Source organism: Triplophysa rosa, linkage group LG12 (genome assembly GCF_024868665.1).
Source record: "Triplophysa rosa linkage group LG12, Trosa_1v2, whole genome shotgun sequence".
Classification (NCBI taxonomy): domain Eukaryota; kingdom Metazoa; phylum Chordata; class Actinopteri; order Cypriniformes; family Nemacheilidae; genus Triplophysa; species Triplophysa rosa.
The window spans coordinates 19,723,858-19,741,955 of NC_079901.1; the positions used below are offsets into that span (position 1 = coordinate 19,723,858).

Below are 18,098 nucleotides of genomic sequence, written 5' to 3' on the forward strand. Positions count from 1 at the left end.
TTAACAGCTGTATGCTGCTAAGTAACATTAGTATGCTGTTCTTAAAACAGTATCAGGCTGCTAAATAACAGTTGTATGCTGTTCTAACATCTAAATCCTGACAGACGGGACGTTTTCTGATGCACAAGAAATCATGAATACTATCATGTTTAGTTGCATTACATCTTGTATTGTGGTTAAAGAGCCGCAAACAATACCTGAGCCAAAAATCAACCAGTCTGTCTGTGCATGATAGCAGAGTGGACTTTAAAGTCCACATGAAATGAAAAATAAATATTACTTTTTTTCTTGAAATATAGCAGCGTTTATTGCAAACAGCTTACAAATGTGGGTCTTTCTCTTTTTAAAATTCATGTGCCCTCATAATCTTCAGTTAAAATCTGAAAATGCACTTCCGTCCTGTAGTGACTATCCATCTTAAATGACGTATGTTAGACGGCTTGGGCGGGGCATTTGTTAACTCTTCACCTTCAACTGTCAGTCTGCTCCCTGTTCCATTTCAATATGCAATGGCTGTTTTATACAACCAATCAATTCGCAGGGAAAAACAAGCCACGCCCACATTTTTTCTCATTCAACATTGGGTTTCACTCGGAAATATGTCAGAATAGGGAAGTAAACATCCAGTTCACGGGGACTTTAAACATCACCTCACTTTTCTTCTAAGCACTTTCTCTGTGGGGATCTTTTGAATGCCAAAAGCATCATGACTGAATACGTATTGATGAAATTACTAACTGTATTTTAAAAGGCTCATTAATCTTCATGAATATTTATGAAGAGCATGTAATCACTGAGCCAGAGCGAAACATTAGCTTTCCCCACAAACACTACCCTTGAAATTATTAACAGGTTATTTTTAAGGTTACAGTGAAATGCAAGTGAAGTGTATATAATGCTAAAAAATAAGCGTTAAAATCAAAAATACTGATACTGATGTCTGTAGGTATTAACTGTGAGAATTTAAATGGAAAAGTAAAGAAAATAAGTGATGGAAAACAAGAAGAAATAGTGAGAGATAATAATAGCAGTGGAGTTCCTTTATAGTCGCAGCAAGATAAAAATAATTGCTTGCTGAAATGCGCAGCCAGAAGTCACCAGGGCTTTGGCAGGTGCTGCATACCGGAGGAATGGGCCTCACCTCTCTAAAGACATTATTCATTCACGTTTGTATAGTGTCTGCCATCGCCCGAAAAACCCTTAAAGACCGCCTCAGATCTCATCCTGCAATCCCTTGACTTGTGAACAGCGGTTTCCTTTCCCAATAACACAACTCATTTGGAGACCTGGAGGCCAAGCAGGAGCGAGGAGTGGCGGTTTTTCTCAGTTTTTAAAGAGAGGCACAACAAAACAATTCACACTGGAAACGTGCATTAATACATCTTCATTTATGGAATGGCTCCCCTGATAGGGACTTATGTACTGTAACAGATGCAAGCACAGCAGAAACAGAGCGAGATTTTTAAAGAGTTCTTTATCAGAATGTTCTTACCCCAAGAAAGAAAACGACATAATCTAAGACGCCCACAGGTCGCCCCCAGTCCAATCATTGACTGTCTGCTACAAGCTCCACATAAACAGCAAGAGCTCATTGAAACTATCAAGATGAATCTGACTGGCCGATTTTACACAACTTTAGTTATTTGGGGCAACCAATCCACCTGGAAAAAGATGCAAAACTTGCTCATGAAATGCTAACCCTTAAAAACCTTCAATAAAGTGCTTTATTAAAGGGATAGTTCACCCAAAAATGAAAATTCTGTCATCCTTTCCTCACCCTATTGTCATTTCAAACCTGTGTGACTTTCTTCCTCTGCAAAACACAAAAGATATTTTGAAGAATGTTGGTAACCGAACTATCCCCTTCATAAGACAAAGTGTACTTTAAAGTGTAAAACCCAAACCAACGTTCGCATCATATAATATTTATGAATGTGTGCAGATACATATCGAATTTTACTTGTAAGAACAAAAAAGGTGTTTTCTTCAGAGAGGAAAAAAGGCAAAAATAAAACTGACAGTTTTCCTGTGTGCAGGACAGCGTGTCTTGCTCACCAATGCCCAGTAAATTACTGCCCAGCCAAGCAGAAAAGAGGAGTGAGAATCAGAGAGGAACATCACCTGTCTCTGGACATATCTCCAAAGCCAGTCATAAATGAAGTGGACAACTGTCTGGTTATTCTTCTCGCATGGGCGCACATCACCGCTGCCTTTTGCGGCGTAATCAAACTTTTTTTCCCGCTGAGCCCTCCACCTGACGCTCGGATTAATCGGAATTCCTCTGAGAGTAACGCCCTTTATCCGCAGGCCGAGCAAGCAGGATACTGAAGAATGCCCATAGATAAGAAGTCACCGTAAAACATAACTTAACACATTTTAATATCACATGCACTTGTACTTATAGACTTATACCATGTGACTTATACCCTGACAGAACCAACTTTAGTTTTTTTTGGAAAAAGCTACATAAATAAAGAAACATACATGAAGAAATGTACAGAAAAGAGGTGCAACGCATCTGCCAGAACAACTTCACAGCATATACAAATTTCACCTCTATTTTAACACACAGCTTTTTGTTTAGTCATTCAACAAAAAATTGTGGGGACATTTGTAATTATGAAATTATTAAAAGCTGTGTGCGGTGTGTATGTGGCCTGTTGTCAGGTGTAAGTATGTCTATGTGCAGAGACTCAAGTCTTCAGACATGAGCCTCTACCCTTGGAGAGACATCTTAAGATCTACCATCTACAGAAGAGCCGTCTTGAGACACTCATCTCTCTCTTCCTCACCAATCATTACTTCCATAAGAACCCAATAAGTGACATCATGAACCTCTAATTTCAGGAGAGGATCCATCATCAATTCAATGGACACATCTGAGAACCCAAATGAATCACAGATTTAAAAGTAGGAAAAATAACCTTAAGGAGCATTAAATGGACATTTCAGTATTTGAACAACGCATTTTTTCTCTGAAGTCATGGAGTGAATTTAAGAATCCGCTCTCTGTTTTAATTGCATTATCCAGTTAATTAGCGCTTGTGGAATTCTTGGATTTGTGCTAAACACAAATACAGTCTGAAGGCTGGTTAATTTTTAATTCACACCTCAGTGGAGAACTGAAAAAATCTTTTGTCTGCATTGATTATTTCTACTCCAGTTGCTAGGACGCTTACAGAATGCGTGATTCATCAGACTTGCGTGGTGGGTATTTGGGTGATCTTTAAAAACGTTCCTGTTTGAATGTGAATGGAAAGGGTTGATCTGTTCTTGTGTATTAGATGTGGGCCTATACTGAATGGCGAGTGGAATGTAAAAACATAATTTTGATTGAATTGAGTAAGAGACAAGTGATATTAATCTCACAAAGGACAGACTTGGGGCGAAATAGGGACAAATAAAATGACAGAATTCAGATTTTTAGGTTAGCTAAAGTAATAATGACAGCAAAATGTGCTGAACTCAGTTTATGAAGCCACTCTCTGAATGAAACCTCACATGTGGAACATTACATAAGCAATGTATAATTTAACATTCAAGGATCACTGGTTCTGATTGGCTGGTTGTTTAACATGATTTGATGTAACCGGTTAGTAAAACGCAAGCTGATAACAGCTTTGGAAAACAAATTTGAGGAAAAATGAATGCAAGGTTGTTATACTCAACTAGATTTGATTTTTCTATAGGAAATACAAGTGCCTGTGAGGAAAAAACAAGTATTCAGTACAATTTGGTAAAAAAAAGAAATAAAACGTAATTTGATGACCAAATATTACGTAGACCATACCGTTGTAAGTCTGATTTTGAAAACTAAATAAATGTATTAATTTCCTTTCATAAATTTGATCCAAGTATAAAGTTTACAAAAATAAATAAAGTAGCACACTTAGGGATAAAATTATCCGCACAAAAATTGAATGTTGGTGATTTGGGATGAATTAATACCAGAACTAGAAACGTAGTTAAGAGCTATAAGTACATTTTTATAGTTATGTACTTTTAGTAAATAAATGTATAGTGTATAAAACATATAAGGGCCTATATAAAAGTATTTAAAGTATATAAAAATGAGTGTTCAAATTCAAAACAGTTTCCATAAAGGGATAGTTCACCCAAAATATGACAATTATGTTTAAAACTGTATGACTTACTTTCTTCTGAAGAACACAAACGAAGATATTTAACAGAATGTTGGTAACCGGACCACGGCGGTATATATTAAATTGCACTGTTTTTGTGTCCGTACAAAAGAAGTGAATGGGTACCAATGTTGTTCGGTTACCAACATTCTTCAAAATATATTCATCTGTGTTCTGCAGAAGAAAGAAAGTCAAACAGATTTAAATGACAGGAGGGCGAGTAAATAATGACAGAATTTTCATTTTAAGCTTATAATAATGAATTATACACTAAATCGAGCTGTGAGTTATGATTTGACAAGAAATGTCAGCTTGTCTTAATGTGATTTTAGCTGCGATTTAATATTTTAAAAAGAGATAGCGACAGAGAGACAAAAGTTGCTAACTGCAGCTTCCATATAAAAATGAAAAAAAAAACTAAAGCAGAATTTCGTTGTAAAATATTATAACATTTATGCACTGTAGCTAAAACATCAAGTTAGTCTTCTGTTAGCATAGAATCCACATAGCACTGCCTTTATATCACTTATTTGTTGATACGTATATATTGATCGGCTCTGACCTTCATGATAAACTACAGACACGGTAAGACCTGGAAACTTGAGCACTTCCCCCGGCATTTTTAGCACTCTTCAGACTAATGGAGATTTTAATCTCACATTAAATGTTTAATGTTTCATCTCAGCTGTGGTGATTGGTACTGTAAGGAGGGGGTTGATTAGACAGCAATACCGGTGGGTGCCATTAAACACGACTATTGGCCTGGTTTTAAGTATCAGGGCACAATCCGATCTGATACACAGTCACGCCACACGTTTGGAAACTGAAGGTCATTATTGTGATGTGAATGGTCGGCCTGATTGAGAAACCACAGCGGGGCACTGGACCAAAAGTGTCCTACCCGACGCTCAGAATTGAGAGGCAGTCTTAGCGTACACCACTACAGGGCTCATAACTGTTAGCGGGGAAATAATGGCAGTAATTAGTGTTGGGGCCACACATAATGAGAACACTAATTGATGTAACAATGGAATATGACCTTAGGCCAGCTGACCTAATAGTCATTCCTGCTTCTGTGCTCAGAAGTAAACGTTTTTGTGAGATGTGACAGATGTAGGAGACAAATGGTTCAAATACTCAAACTGGCACGCATGTGGGGCTGAAAGCTGGCACAGATGGTTAGCTCATTGGTTTCTATGCCCAGATATCTCATGTGCTCTCATGAACTTTTTTAAAGGAGTAGTTCACCCCAAAATAAAAATTGTGGCATTATTTACCTGTATTTAATATAACTTGGCTATTTTTAAACACAATGCAAGTGAATGTGGAATAGCAGGGTGCAAACCTACAAATTAAAAACACATAAAAAATAAACTTAAAACCGTAAAAATGCTTATAATTGTTATTTTGTTGTTATGTCATCATTATTTCATCCACCAGTAGAATAGTGATGATATAAAAATAAACATAAAAATAAGAAAATGATGAATATTCTCTCCCAAAAACACATTTCACCCTTTAAAATATGACTAAATAAATAATTACACAATTTTCATTATTGGGTAAACTGTCCCTTTAAAAACCAGTCCTGAGGGCACACAGAGCTCTTTACACAATTAGCATTGTATAAATATCAGCAGTTACATCGAGGACAGATGGCATGCACCCACGTACAAATAAATGTGCAAAAAAAAAAAGATTCACACACACATATATCTAAACGCAGCGTGCCAGCGCCCTCAGGATCAAGAAGTGTGTCAGGCCGATGGCAAACAAACAGCTGTTGGACAAGCCAGTTCCATTACAGCCCTACGGTGGACCGGAGCACATCTCTGTGCCAGCGGTAAGTAACCGTGCCCCTCCGGTGAGCATGAGTGCTAGTACAGTCATAGAAGAGCCCCATTTCATCAAAATCTCTCTGTGCCAACCTGCTGTGGGTGTGGAGAGAGTCTCTCTCCCCTGAGACAAAGCACCAAAACACTCCTGACTTTGTCATCAACAGACTATTCTGAAAGCAATGGAGCGATGCTGTCATATGGCTGCGGCGACACGGGAAAAACATCATCCATATGTTCTGTGTTAATGGCTGGATGGGTTTTGGCTCTTTATTTTAGTCTCTACGCGACTAGTTTTTATCATGACGGTGACAGTGAGAAATGTTTTCGAGAACGTGGTTAGATGAACAAAATGTTCTTAAAAAAGACAGTTCACTTAAAAGTCGTCTGCTCATTCTCACATCACTCCAAACATGATTTTCTTTTCTATTAAAAAAAATCTGTTATATAAACATTTATGCAACATTTCTAATAACGTTGTTTAACTTCACATTTGATTAAATTCAATATTTTTTTGAACATTTCTATGACCATTTATATAAAATCTAGCACATCAATCTCATCATACAACAAAATCTTTTCATCCTCCTTCTTACGAACTGTTCAGGGACCAACCACCCCGTGTGGCGATCATAACACAGGTCCTTCATGCTCAACCTTTTACACTACGATTTCCTTGCGGTAACAAGCCTCTGAGGAAATTAACAAGGCATGACACGGAGGCCTGATTTCAGATCAGTCAAATAATAGAGCTTTCATCCTGGTCTTGTGTTTTGCTGTAGTCTGCCCGTGAACGGCACATAGAGAGCATCGTAATTAAGGAGTCACTTTGTGGCTCTGGCACAGAGAAAGAGCTTCTAAGATGTCAATTGCACGGTTAGTTAGCCGGTCTGGGGAAATGCTACGCTTCCTAAAACTAAAAAATTGCTTGGGGGATTTGCGTGTGTGTGTGCGCGGACATGCGAATGTGTACGTGTATTTGCATATATGTGTGCATGAGCCAGTGGGAATCGAGTGTGTGAGCGGTGTGTCTCGGTGTGTGTGTTTACTGGTCCCCTGCTGCTGTGCAAGTAGGATCTGTGGGTTGTAAATTTAAACAGTGGGAATTAAACAGTTCCATTCAGTTGTTACAATGTGAGAATAAATATCTGTATATTGGAAGCAACAGTGGTCTCTATTTGTCAGCATCCCTCTGATGTGCCAGACACCTGCTTCTTTGTCCTTTTTAGGCATCTGCCCTTTTGCTACAGCAAGCACTGCTTCTTTGCTCATACACAAAAAAATTAGTTAATAGTTAAATAATGTTCATGGTTAAACTATGAACATTAAATTGTGGCATATCACTCTAAGCAATCAAACTTTTGTTTTATTTCACCGTGAGGCCGATAAAACAAGTTGTCCCTTCAGAAAAACAAGTTGACAAGTCCCTAGCAACCACCCAGAAGACCTCCCTACTCACTAGTAGGGTTATCATGGTACCATAAACATGTCTTACAATACTATACCAGCTGAAGTATCTCGATACCAAGTAGTATCACGATGCTGTGCCATATAATTCAAATCTATACAAAAAACACAGATTTAGATTAAACATTTTGTATTTACTATAGTAAACTGTATTATACTTTGCACTAGAATATGTTGTTGTATTAACTGTAGTAATTGGATAAATTGTAGCAAATACATTTACATTTAGTCATTTGTAAATACTATAAATACTGTAGTATACTTAAATATTTACTATGATAAGACTCAAAAACACTAGTATCTATGAGTTTTAGTAGTTTACTGTAGTAAATACTAAAGTACACTAGATCATTTTTCACGTGGGAACTAATTCAAATGTTGGACAAATTTAATTGATACAGCAGTCTTTATAAAAGGAAATATTAGGCTTACTTTAAATGCAGAACTAAAACGGCCAGTAAGTGGCGTCAATTTTCCACTGAGTTAGTGAATCATTTAACCAACTCGTTCAAATCGCCAATTTGAATCACTAACTCGTCCGAGACATTCAAAACACACATTCATTTTGGAGACAAACACTGCAAAAAGGCAGATGTAAGCGTTCAAATAAATATTAATGCGCATATGCAACATTAACTATGGTACTACGATACTACCGTTTCAAAAATAGAGAGGCATCGCGGGTATTTTGAAGCTTTAGCATCGCGATGCTACCGTAGCACCGGTACACCGTGCAACCCTACTCACTAGCATCTCACTAAAATCACTCTAAACATCTTAACACCCTCATAGCAACGCTTTGACAACCACCCTGTACACCTCCTTACTCACTACAATCTCACTGAAACCACTTAGAACACCATAACAACCACATAACACTCCATAGACACCCCTAGCAACCACAAAACAAGCTAAAACAGCCAGAACACCTCAGAAACCATACTGCAACATCCTGCCAACCACTCTGTACACCTTAGTCGCTAAATCCACTTTGAACACAACCATTCTGCAATGCCTTTGAAACCACCCTGTACACCTTCTTAGTCACTAAAATCTCACTAAAACCATTTGAACAGCTTAATAACCACTCAGCAACACCCTGACAACCATCCTGTACATCTGACACAATACAATACAATATAATATAATAAAACCACTCTTCTTAACAACCACTTAGCAACATCCTTGGCAACCAGCCGGAGACCTCTTGCAAACCACACAAAACAAACAAAAACACCAACACCTTAGCAACCATACTGCTACGCCCTGGCAACCACCCTTACACCTCCTGCATGTGAACGCACCACATTTTATACCAAAAAAGGACAGAAACTATAGTCAAATGAACCCACACATGTGGCAAATGGGAGGAATAAACAGCAAAGTGTAACTTGCTGCCAGGAACCGCTGTGAGGCTCGATTCCCACAGAGCCGGTGACTAAGACACACAGCGGCGATGCAATGTCGCCTGCGAACACCCTGGCCCGGTTTCCTTCCCCCCTCTCACCGTATGTGCCATACTGGGCCACACTGGATGCCGTACGCCTGTGATTACTCCTCATGTGAGATTGGTTGGAATTAGCTGTGGTGTAATTACTCCTGATGTGCTGCAGAGGGATCAGCAGGAAAATGTGGTTATTCCCACCAGTGTGGCACGGAATTAGGTGAAGTGTGGCGGCACGGTGGTGTTACTGCGTATAAGAGTGTGTGTGTGCGTGTGTGTGTGTGTGTGTGTGTGTGAGTTGGCTGAGATGAGAGCAGAGAACAAGCCCATCTGTGTGATTAGAGAGAGGGGGCTGAGAACAACATAGAGGACAGGGGCTATAAGGCTCTCAGCCATAGCGGGAGGGCTAGCGGGTTATTACAATACTGACATGCCTGCTGGCCTGCCGTGACTCGTTCCCAGACCCTGTCCCAGCACGACTGGAGATAATGAGAAAAGAAGAAAAACCATTTTAACATGTACAATAATATAATATAATATAATTAAGGCCTTACTGTTGCTACAAAATAAACTATATATATATAAAATTATTCAAATTAAAACATTATATGTATGTCTTGTATATATATATGTATATGTGTGTATGTGCATGTGTGTGTTAGTGTATATATATACATATATATATATATATATATATATACATACTGTATACATTTTTTATTTTTAATAATTCTATATTTTTATAGTATATATATATATATATATACATATAAGTATGCATGGTTCTTCTAACCCTAACCATATTTGCATTTATTATTACCTGGAATTACCTTAACACGGGAAGCTCAGAGGCGACCGTGCCTTTGCTGTGTCGGCTCCTAAATTATGGAATGATCTGCCTCTGCACGTTAAACAGGCCTCCTCTTTGTCTGTTTTTAAATCCCGTCTTAAAACCCATCTCTTCGCTGTGGCCTTTGACACCTAGTAAGATGTTGACTTTATTTACTCCAGTTATTTTTTATTTTTTATTGCGTGTTATTGCGTGGTTATTATTTTACTCATGTTTTTTGTCTTTTAAATTTTATTGTTGTATTATACATGTAATTGTGCACCTCGTGTGAGCTGTTATATTCTTAGTTGTACAGCACGTTGGTCAGCTTTGGTTGTTTTAAAGCGCTTAACAAATAAAGTTGGATTGGATTGGATTAACACAGATAAAAATGACGCTATGTTTATGTGATCAGAAATACAAGGAATAATATATTAGAACAAACAAAACAGACAACTATAACTAAAGAGACACCTTGAGAGCGACTGACAGAGAGAGTCGCAGAGAGAGACAGTAAGAAGTATTTCTCAAAAGACACATCCAACAGATGTAAAAACAGCTGTGGTTAGCATCATTCCTTCATCAACACAGTGTTTGAGTATTAGTGCTATAAAATGCCAGACTTTGATGTGCACGCTTTTGCCGGTCGCTTTTGAGATTGCGGGCGGTGTGGATGTGAGAGAAACGGAGATGAAGAGATGTAAATGTCAAGTGCTCCATCGAGTAAGGGCTTTGATCCCGACTGGGCTCTGTCTACCTGCGATTACCCCCCTTCTCCAAAGCACACGCCCGCTTTACCGCAACTACCTGACCCGAGCGTTGACGCCCTCGCCTGACTTACCAAACATACAGTGCCCTGAGGAAGGATAACTTGTGCTCCAGAAAAAGCAATAATAGGAAAAATGATATCTTATTACAAAAGATCTATTTTTTTATTGAAAAGACAAGCCAAAGGCGACAGGCTGACAGAGATTGTTCAAAACCCTCCTAAGCACATTTTATCTGAGCATACCAGTGGGGTGGAACAAAATGGAGATGGAGCAACTTTTTAACGAAGCTTTTCCTAGCCAGACAGGTGGATATCAAACTAAGCAGCGTTGCTTTAGTTCTTCTCTACGGGGGATGGAAAAACCAGGTAAACCCTGCTTTATCAGACAAACGACAAAAGACACAAAGTGAATGAGAACAAGATCTCTTGAATTCTTGAATCAAAGCACCAGCTTGCTCAACGGAGCAAACAAATCAAAGGACTCGCATTGTCTATCTTGTTATCTGGAGTTGCCATGGGGTGGTCTTTTCTGGTGGCAAGGTTCTGCATATTGAAATCCGTTTTCAGTTTTTCTTTCACTTCTACTAAGATATCACACAGCCAAACTGATAGATAAACCAAAGTAACCCTGCTGGAAAATCCAGCTTTAGCTCTCTCAGATAAACTTTGAAGCATGGTAGCCGGTTTCTAGCAGCTAGACCGTCTGGGACCAGCTGGTCATACCAACGTCAGGTGGACGAGCTGGTTTTATGAATATTGACCTACTAATAACCAGCCTGGACCAATTACAAAACAGCTTCCGTTTTACAAAACACAGCTTTCCATCTTAAAGGAATAGTTTAATAGAATAGAATAAAAATTCTGGCAACCCATCATTATGACTCGTTTCTTCTGTGGAAAAAATATATATGGTTATCACATGGTTACCAGTGTTCTTCCAAATTTCTTCTTTTGTGTTCTGGTTTGGAATGATATGTCGGTGAGTAAATGTTGGAAAAAAACACCCATGTTTGGGTGAACAATCCAAAGGAAGTCACTATCAGTCTTCACAAGAAACAGAAGTGTAGGAAGAGTAACGTTCATACACACAAACTCAACACACATTATCTGCGCGCCGACTAAGTCTGACAAGCCAGCTGACAGCTGCATCATTGATCACACACGAGGGGTGTAGAGAAACTGCCTCCTCTAACTGCAGTCCGACATTCTGAACGCCAGTCGGCTTCTCTTCACTGAGGCTCTCGCTGGCTGCCAAGGAGACACGAGTCATTACAGCTATTAATCGTCCTGATGCATGAGGTGAAGCAAAAACATATTTTCTTTTCGATTAAGGACGTTCAGTTCGTCGTGCGACTGTCTAATATGACTTGAATAAACCTGAAGTTGTCACCTTGAGGTCTTCAAAGAAATAGTTCACCAAAAAATGAAAGTCTGGCCATTATTTACTGCTGCATATTGTTTCAAACCTCTATGGTAAAAAAAGTGAAACCCAAAAGTAAAAATTCTGTAATTACTTGCTCACAAAAAGTCCTTAATGACTTTCTTTCTTCTGCAAAACACAAAAGAAGATATTTTGAGGAATGTTGGTAAGCAAACCATGGCGGTACCCATTGACTTGCATTGGTTTCGTGTCCATATAGAAAGTGAATGGGTCCCACCATTGTTCTCTTACCAACATTCTTCAAAATATATATTTTTGTGTTTTGCAAAAGTCATGCAGATTTCAAATAGTGAGTAAATGATGACATCATTTTCATTTTTGGGTGAACTATCCCTTTAATTTTTACAAAAAAAAACTGAATTTATGGGTGAACTGTCCCTTTAAATGACTTTTCTCGCTCACTGAAACACAAAACTCACTCAAAAACATGGTAGCTAACAGCATCATTAAATATTAATACACTTTGTTCCACAAGAACACTCACATGGTAATACGCGATGGCCTCTCGGTCCAAGGCTCGGCTAACCGCCACCTCTCCTGTCAGTCGGTTGATGCTGAACACGCCCTTTGGGTCCTGATCCGCCCCCTTTCCAGTCAGACGAAAGATGTGGTCTGCCTTCATGTCAGGTGAGATCACCTACATTATATGTATGAAACAATACCAATCAGGAAATTAAACATCTATCGATCTGTGCATTCTAGCATATATACATTATTATACTCTGATGACATCATCGCATGCAGGTGTTTCCTTCACGTTTCTCAGCAGTACTCACATGCGACTGGATAAACACAGCAAAGTCCAGCGAGTCCCAGCCGAGTGTAGCAAGTTAGAATCAAGGAAAGAAGTGCCATTAATCACACATACAAGCACAAGCAACTGGTTAAGTGTGAATGTTAACATGCACAACCCATCATTATGTCTTGTTTCTTCTGTGGAAAACAAAATATATTTTGAGTGCTTTTGTGTCCATACAATGGAAGTCAATGGGCTTCATTGTTGTTTGGTTACCAATGTTCTTCCAAATTTCTTTGAATTAAGTGTGAATGTTAACATGCACAAGTGCTAAAACATTTTTTGATCTCACATTTTAAGCACATGTAAATTCTGATTTACTTTGTGATCCTTGATGTCCTAGCTGGCTTGATGAAGAACATACGGCGAGAAATCCCGGGTATTACAACACTTCAAATGATGTAATAATATGCGCACAGTGTTTTGGTGAAGTAACTAAAGCTTGTAAATTAGATCTATTTGTGTATATTAAAAGCAATGTTTATTTCCAGCGAGTGTGACCAGAACTACCACCTGCGGTTAATTTGGCTTTGTGTAAACTATATTTTTGTGCAAATTAGATGGTTGTAACTGAACAGCTAATGACGTTATCTAATGACACTATAACGGCCCTTTTAAGCACTCCTTTTGTGTAAAACAGTCTCTCTTAAAGTTATTTTTATCAAAAGCAATAAACTCAAAAGCATTGCATTGTATCGCAGAGGCTGCCCACCTTGAACTCCCCCATATCTTGTAATTAAGCTTAAGACGAAATATCCCATTTAGAAAATGAATCCGAGCAAAGTAATTGTCTACGCGAAAAGCCCCTGTTAGCTTTATTTATCTTTCCCGAACAGATCCTTTCTGCCAGATCATACGCTAATACTGTTTCTTCTCCTTTATAATTACAGGCTCTGTTAACTCAGGGAACATTATTATTCTGACAAATGCACTGAGCGGGTGTTGCTAAGACTCAGAGGAACACAAATGGAAGTTTCAGCAAGAAATCTTCAAATCCTGGTGGCTGGCAAACAGCTGTGAAATTGCAGAATTTTACAGCACAATAGGGGCTGTCCTGTTGAGTGGACGGGTGGGTTGTAACTGTAAACGGCTAGAAAGGATCAGGAAAACAACACATTAGGCAGCTGCGAAGACGGACAACAAGCACACGACTATACAGTATGAACTGTATATGGGTTGAATCCCAAGACAACACACATACTGATAAAAAATGCAGACTTTGTAATGCACTGTAAGCCACTTTGGATAAAAGCAACCGCCAAATGAACAAGTATAAATATAGATACAGTACAGTGTACGGGTAGTTGACAAATAAATCGTCCTATGGTGTCCTATGGTGTGACATAGCAAAATTTGAAAAAAACTGTTAACATTACATTGTTTTATATTAATAATATTTATATTTCTCATTTAAAAAGAGATTTATCTTCATTGTTCGTTTTTTTCCCCCCAAATTTTTGCCGTCACACCATATGACAAATTTGCATATTAGTCTGCATTGCTATGCATTTGCACTTTTAAAAATAAAGGTGCTTCACGATGCCATAGCAGAACATTTTTGTTTAAATGGCTCAATAAAGAACCTTTAACATCCAAAGAACCTCTGTTTTGTTTCACAAAAGGTTTTTTGTGGCAAAAAAAAAAGGTGGTACAAAAGAGACTGAATGGTTCTTATTTTTGAGAGTGTAGAAGATGCTTTTATCCAAAGAAACACAGTGCATTGAAGGTACATTTTTATCAGTATGTTCCACACACACAGAAATAGAGGATATAGTATTTTGACTTATTGGTAGTTTTAAAGAACCTGCACCTTCTACATGGGAAAAAGCCAATGGACCACACAGAAAAAAAATCTATCCCTTCTTAAAACCCAGTTACCACAAACACTACCTTCAAACATCTCCATTATTGAGCAAATAACAAAAAATATTACCCTGACGTAAGCCATTTCTATGTAAATAATTGTTTATATTTATGCACAGATCAGCCGGAAAGAAGGGATACCTTTAAGACGGTCATAATGGACTCCTCTTTCATGAACTCTGGGGAACGAGCTACAAACATCCAAGAAAAACCAAGTCCATCAAGCATGGTCTACATCTAGATTTTTCTTCCCACACTCTTCCTCCTGTCCCTGTGTGAAGAACTCAGAGCGTGTATTGTAAGTGGTTGCTATGGAGCTTGCGTTCCTTCAGTTTTACGATGCACACATTTACATTTTACATTTATGCATTTGGCAGATGCTTTTATCCAAAGCAACTTACATTGCATTGTACTGACTATGTGCAATCCCCTGGGATCGAAACCATGACCTTGGCATGGCTATCGCCATGCTCCAACCACCGAGCCACAGGAAAGCATCTACACTATCGATCTGCTAGATAGAACAATAAAACACCAACTCTTCTCTCTGTGCTCGAGGTTCTTTATAGTGTGATGTGTCCTGAGGTGGGTGAGGGAAGAGAAACGGCACGAATGGAAGAAATTCGAGGAGGGTGATACATGAGACCAGATGGATGACAGGAACGGAAAACAGTAGATGAGTGAAAGGGCAGGAAAGTGTGTGGTGTAATAGACAAACATTTGAAACAAGAAGATGGGGGACTGTTGGAAAGTGTCAAGAAATGTTTGGATGATTATGGATAGACTTTGAACATTATTCTTAAATCAAGTAATGGCGAGATAATAAAATTGTCACGGTTCCGTCTGCCCCTGTCTGCCTCCCGTGTTCTTCATTGCATGTTTCCCCAGGACTACACTTCCCATCTTCCTCTGCACTCCCTCACCTGTCCCACATCAGCAATCACCCTCACCTGCCAGCGGTCACCCCATCACCAGGACTTTACTTATACTCACCCTGTTTTCATGTTCTTTGGCGAGTCTTAAGTGTAAACATTTGGATATTATTATTAAAAGTGGTTTTGTTCCCTACCTACCCTCGTCTGTGTTTCCATGGGTGATCACGTTACAGAAGACTCAACCGCCAATACAATGGAATACTTTGGCTTTTACTCTCTAGAGGACGTCCTCCAGTACCAGCTCTGCCAATACGGCTGTCCTTTGGAGAGGTATGTGGAGGACTTCTTGGACATTTACTATCGGGTGGATTGGGATGATCGCTCTGTGCATGGGATTGGATGATGTCTCCAATTGGTGTCTGTCTCCGGAATTCCGGGACAGACCCGTGGTTGAGTTCATCAGTCTCATCCTGGAAATGAATGGCTCTCACTTCTGCGTGAGCGAGGCCATTCCGGATGAGACTGATCATCATCGAATCCCATCGGGGGGCATGTTATGCACCCCAATTCACTCTAACATCACGGGGAAGCCCTTCACAAAGCCCCACCGGCGTACAAAACGGCGTGGACACCGCGGCTCTCTCGAACCGGCACGACGCCGCTCGTCGACGCTCCCCCGAGCCGGCGTCTCACTGGAGCTGCACCCATTATATTTTAAAATGGACCCCACAAAGCCTTCCGAGCCTTCCCAAAAGTCTTCCGAGCCTGTCAAGCCTTCCAAGTCCCTGGAAAAGACTCTGAGGAACAGCCAAAAGAAGCACCTCCTTGCAGCAGCTGTCCTGGCCACTATGAGGATGCTGGAGACAGCCAGGACGACTGCTGCAAGGAGTTTTCGTGTTTCCGTGGGTGATCCAGTTACAAAGATCTGATTAACAACAAGAAATTAATTTTAATGCAGCTATTATATTACTTAGTTTAATGAGTGGTGTTAAGTTTTATTTTGGGTTATGAGTGTGCATGTGATGAGTTTGCTCAAAGTGGCATGTTTCTTATTAAAACTAAACTTGAACTCAAGTATTCAACTATTTAAAGCAATGCAAATAAAACAAACAAAGTTAAAGCATGATAACTTTTAGTACTTTACTAAAATAGGCAATGATAACAAAACATTCAAACTTAATATAAATAATCTCCTTTTATATTTCATAGAAACAAAAGTAGGATAAGTATGTTTGGATGCACTATTCCTTTAAATGTCATTTCACAGCATGCTAAAAAAATATCAGAATACAGTATCTGAAATAACCATTGAAACACGTTGATCCACAACAGCACTTACAAGGTAACAGTAATATTTTTATTTTTATTTGTAAAGCAAACTTTGCTCAGCGAGTCTATATTTACTTAAAACAATAAAGACTCATTTAAAATAAGTCATGCAAACTGTGGCCTTCATTTTCAAAAATTCCACAAACATCTTTTTTTAATATCCCACTGGTGGGCGGAGCAATAGAGACGGCATCACCAAAGAAACGGATCACAGGGCTGCCTCCCTGTTTGAGGCGCACACACCGTGTCTTATTTTAACAAACAAACCTACACACGGCCTCGCTTTCTTCTCAGTCATTAGAGGATGTCAGAGAAGAGCCCTGAGGGAGTCGCTCACCTATTTCTATCAGCTCTCATTAGGAGCAGAGAGGACATGAAAGAGCAGCATTTCTTGCCACCGTCTGTATATGACAGGTAGGAGGGACCCCTAACTGCAACTTCTCTGACAATAAAGCACATAAGGGGAGGAGAAGAAATGTCTTCGCATTCTTTCCCTTTCTCTCTCTCAATCATTCTGCTGTCATTGCGCTCTGCTGTATAAGCATTGCAGTGCTGTATAATCTCCTCTGATTTATGGATGCTTGACTTTGAATGGAATTGATGTCACAGGGACTATGCATTAGACAAAGTGCACTTAACATTTCCATAGAAACAATACAAAAGCCAGCAACTTTTTGGAAACACAAGGGTCGAGGACAGAAAAAAGGCAACGTCATAAAAGAATAATACTTAATAAACTAAGAAAACAAATGACTTGATTTTCTGTGTTGGATGTGATTAGAAAAATGACTATTAAAATTGGCATCAGCTACTCTTTTTAACAAGCAAATGAAACCTCAAATTACAATGAAATTGTAACTAATAGACTATATATACTGTATATATACTGTACCACTTCGGAAAAACAACGCAGGTCCAACACTGGTCCAGAAGAACTTCCTGTTTCAGTTTTTATACAACCAACAGAACATTTATAACCGAATGAAAATGTAAAATTAATATCTTTAAGATTTAATTATATATGTAAGATTTTTTTAAAAAGAGAACCCTGAAGTGCTGCTGGAAAAGTGTTCTAGAGGAACCTTAGCAACCACCAGGCCCTGGCAACCACCCTGGCATCATAGTGATAAAGCTGACAAGGCTTGAAATTGACCTTGAACTTAACGACTTCTGCACAGCTTCTCCACATCTTCTTTATACCCTATAAGCATCTTTTTTTCTAATGCTGACAAGAGATGTTCACTGTTAGGAGAGAAAAACATAGGGCCACGTTTTCTAAAGTGCACAAACAGACGCTCCAGACATCCA

At 39.0% G+C, this 18,098-nt stretch overlaps 1 protein-coding gene across 2 annotated transcripts in view; it reads right to left on the reverse strand.

Moving 5' to 3' along the window:
* Positions 1-18,098, reverse strand: part of cdh13 (cadherin 13, H-cadherin (heart)) — a 275,581-nt gene that overhangs the window by 131,001 nt on the left and 126,482 nt on the right. For both annotated transcript variants that reach the window (XM_057348011.1, XM_057348012.1), the window contains exon 5: positions 12,412-12,564. In XM_057348011.1, coding sequence (XP_057203994.1) covers positions 12,412-12,564 — 153 coding nt within the window. The remainder of the gene's footprint in view (positions 1-12,411; positions 12,565-18,098) is intronic.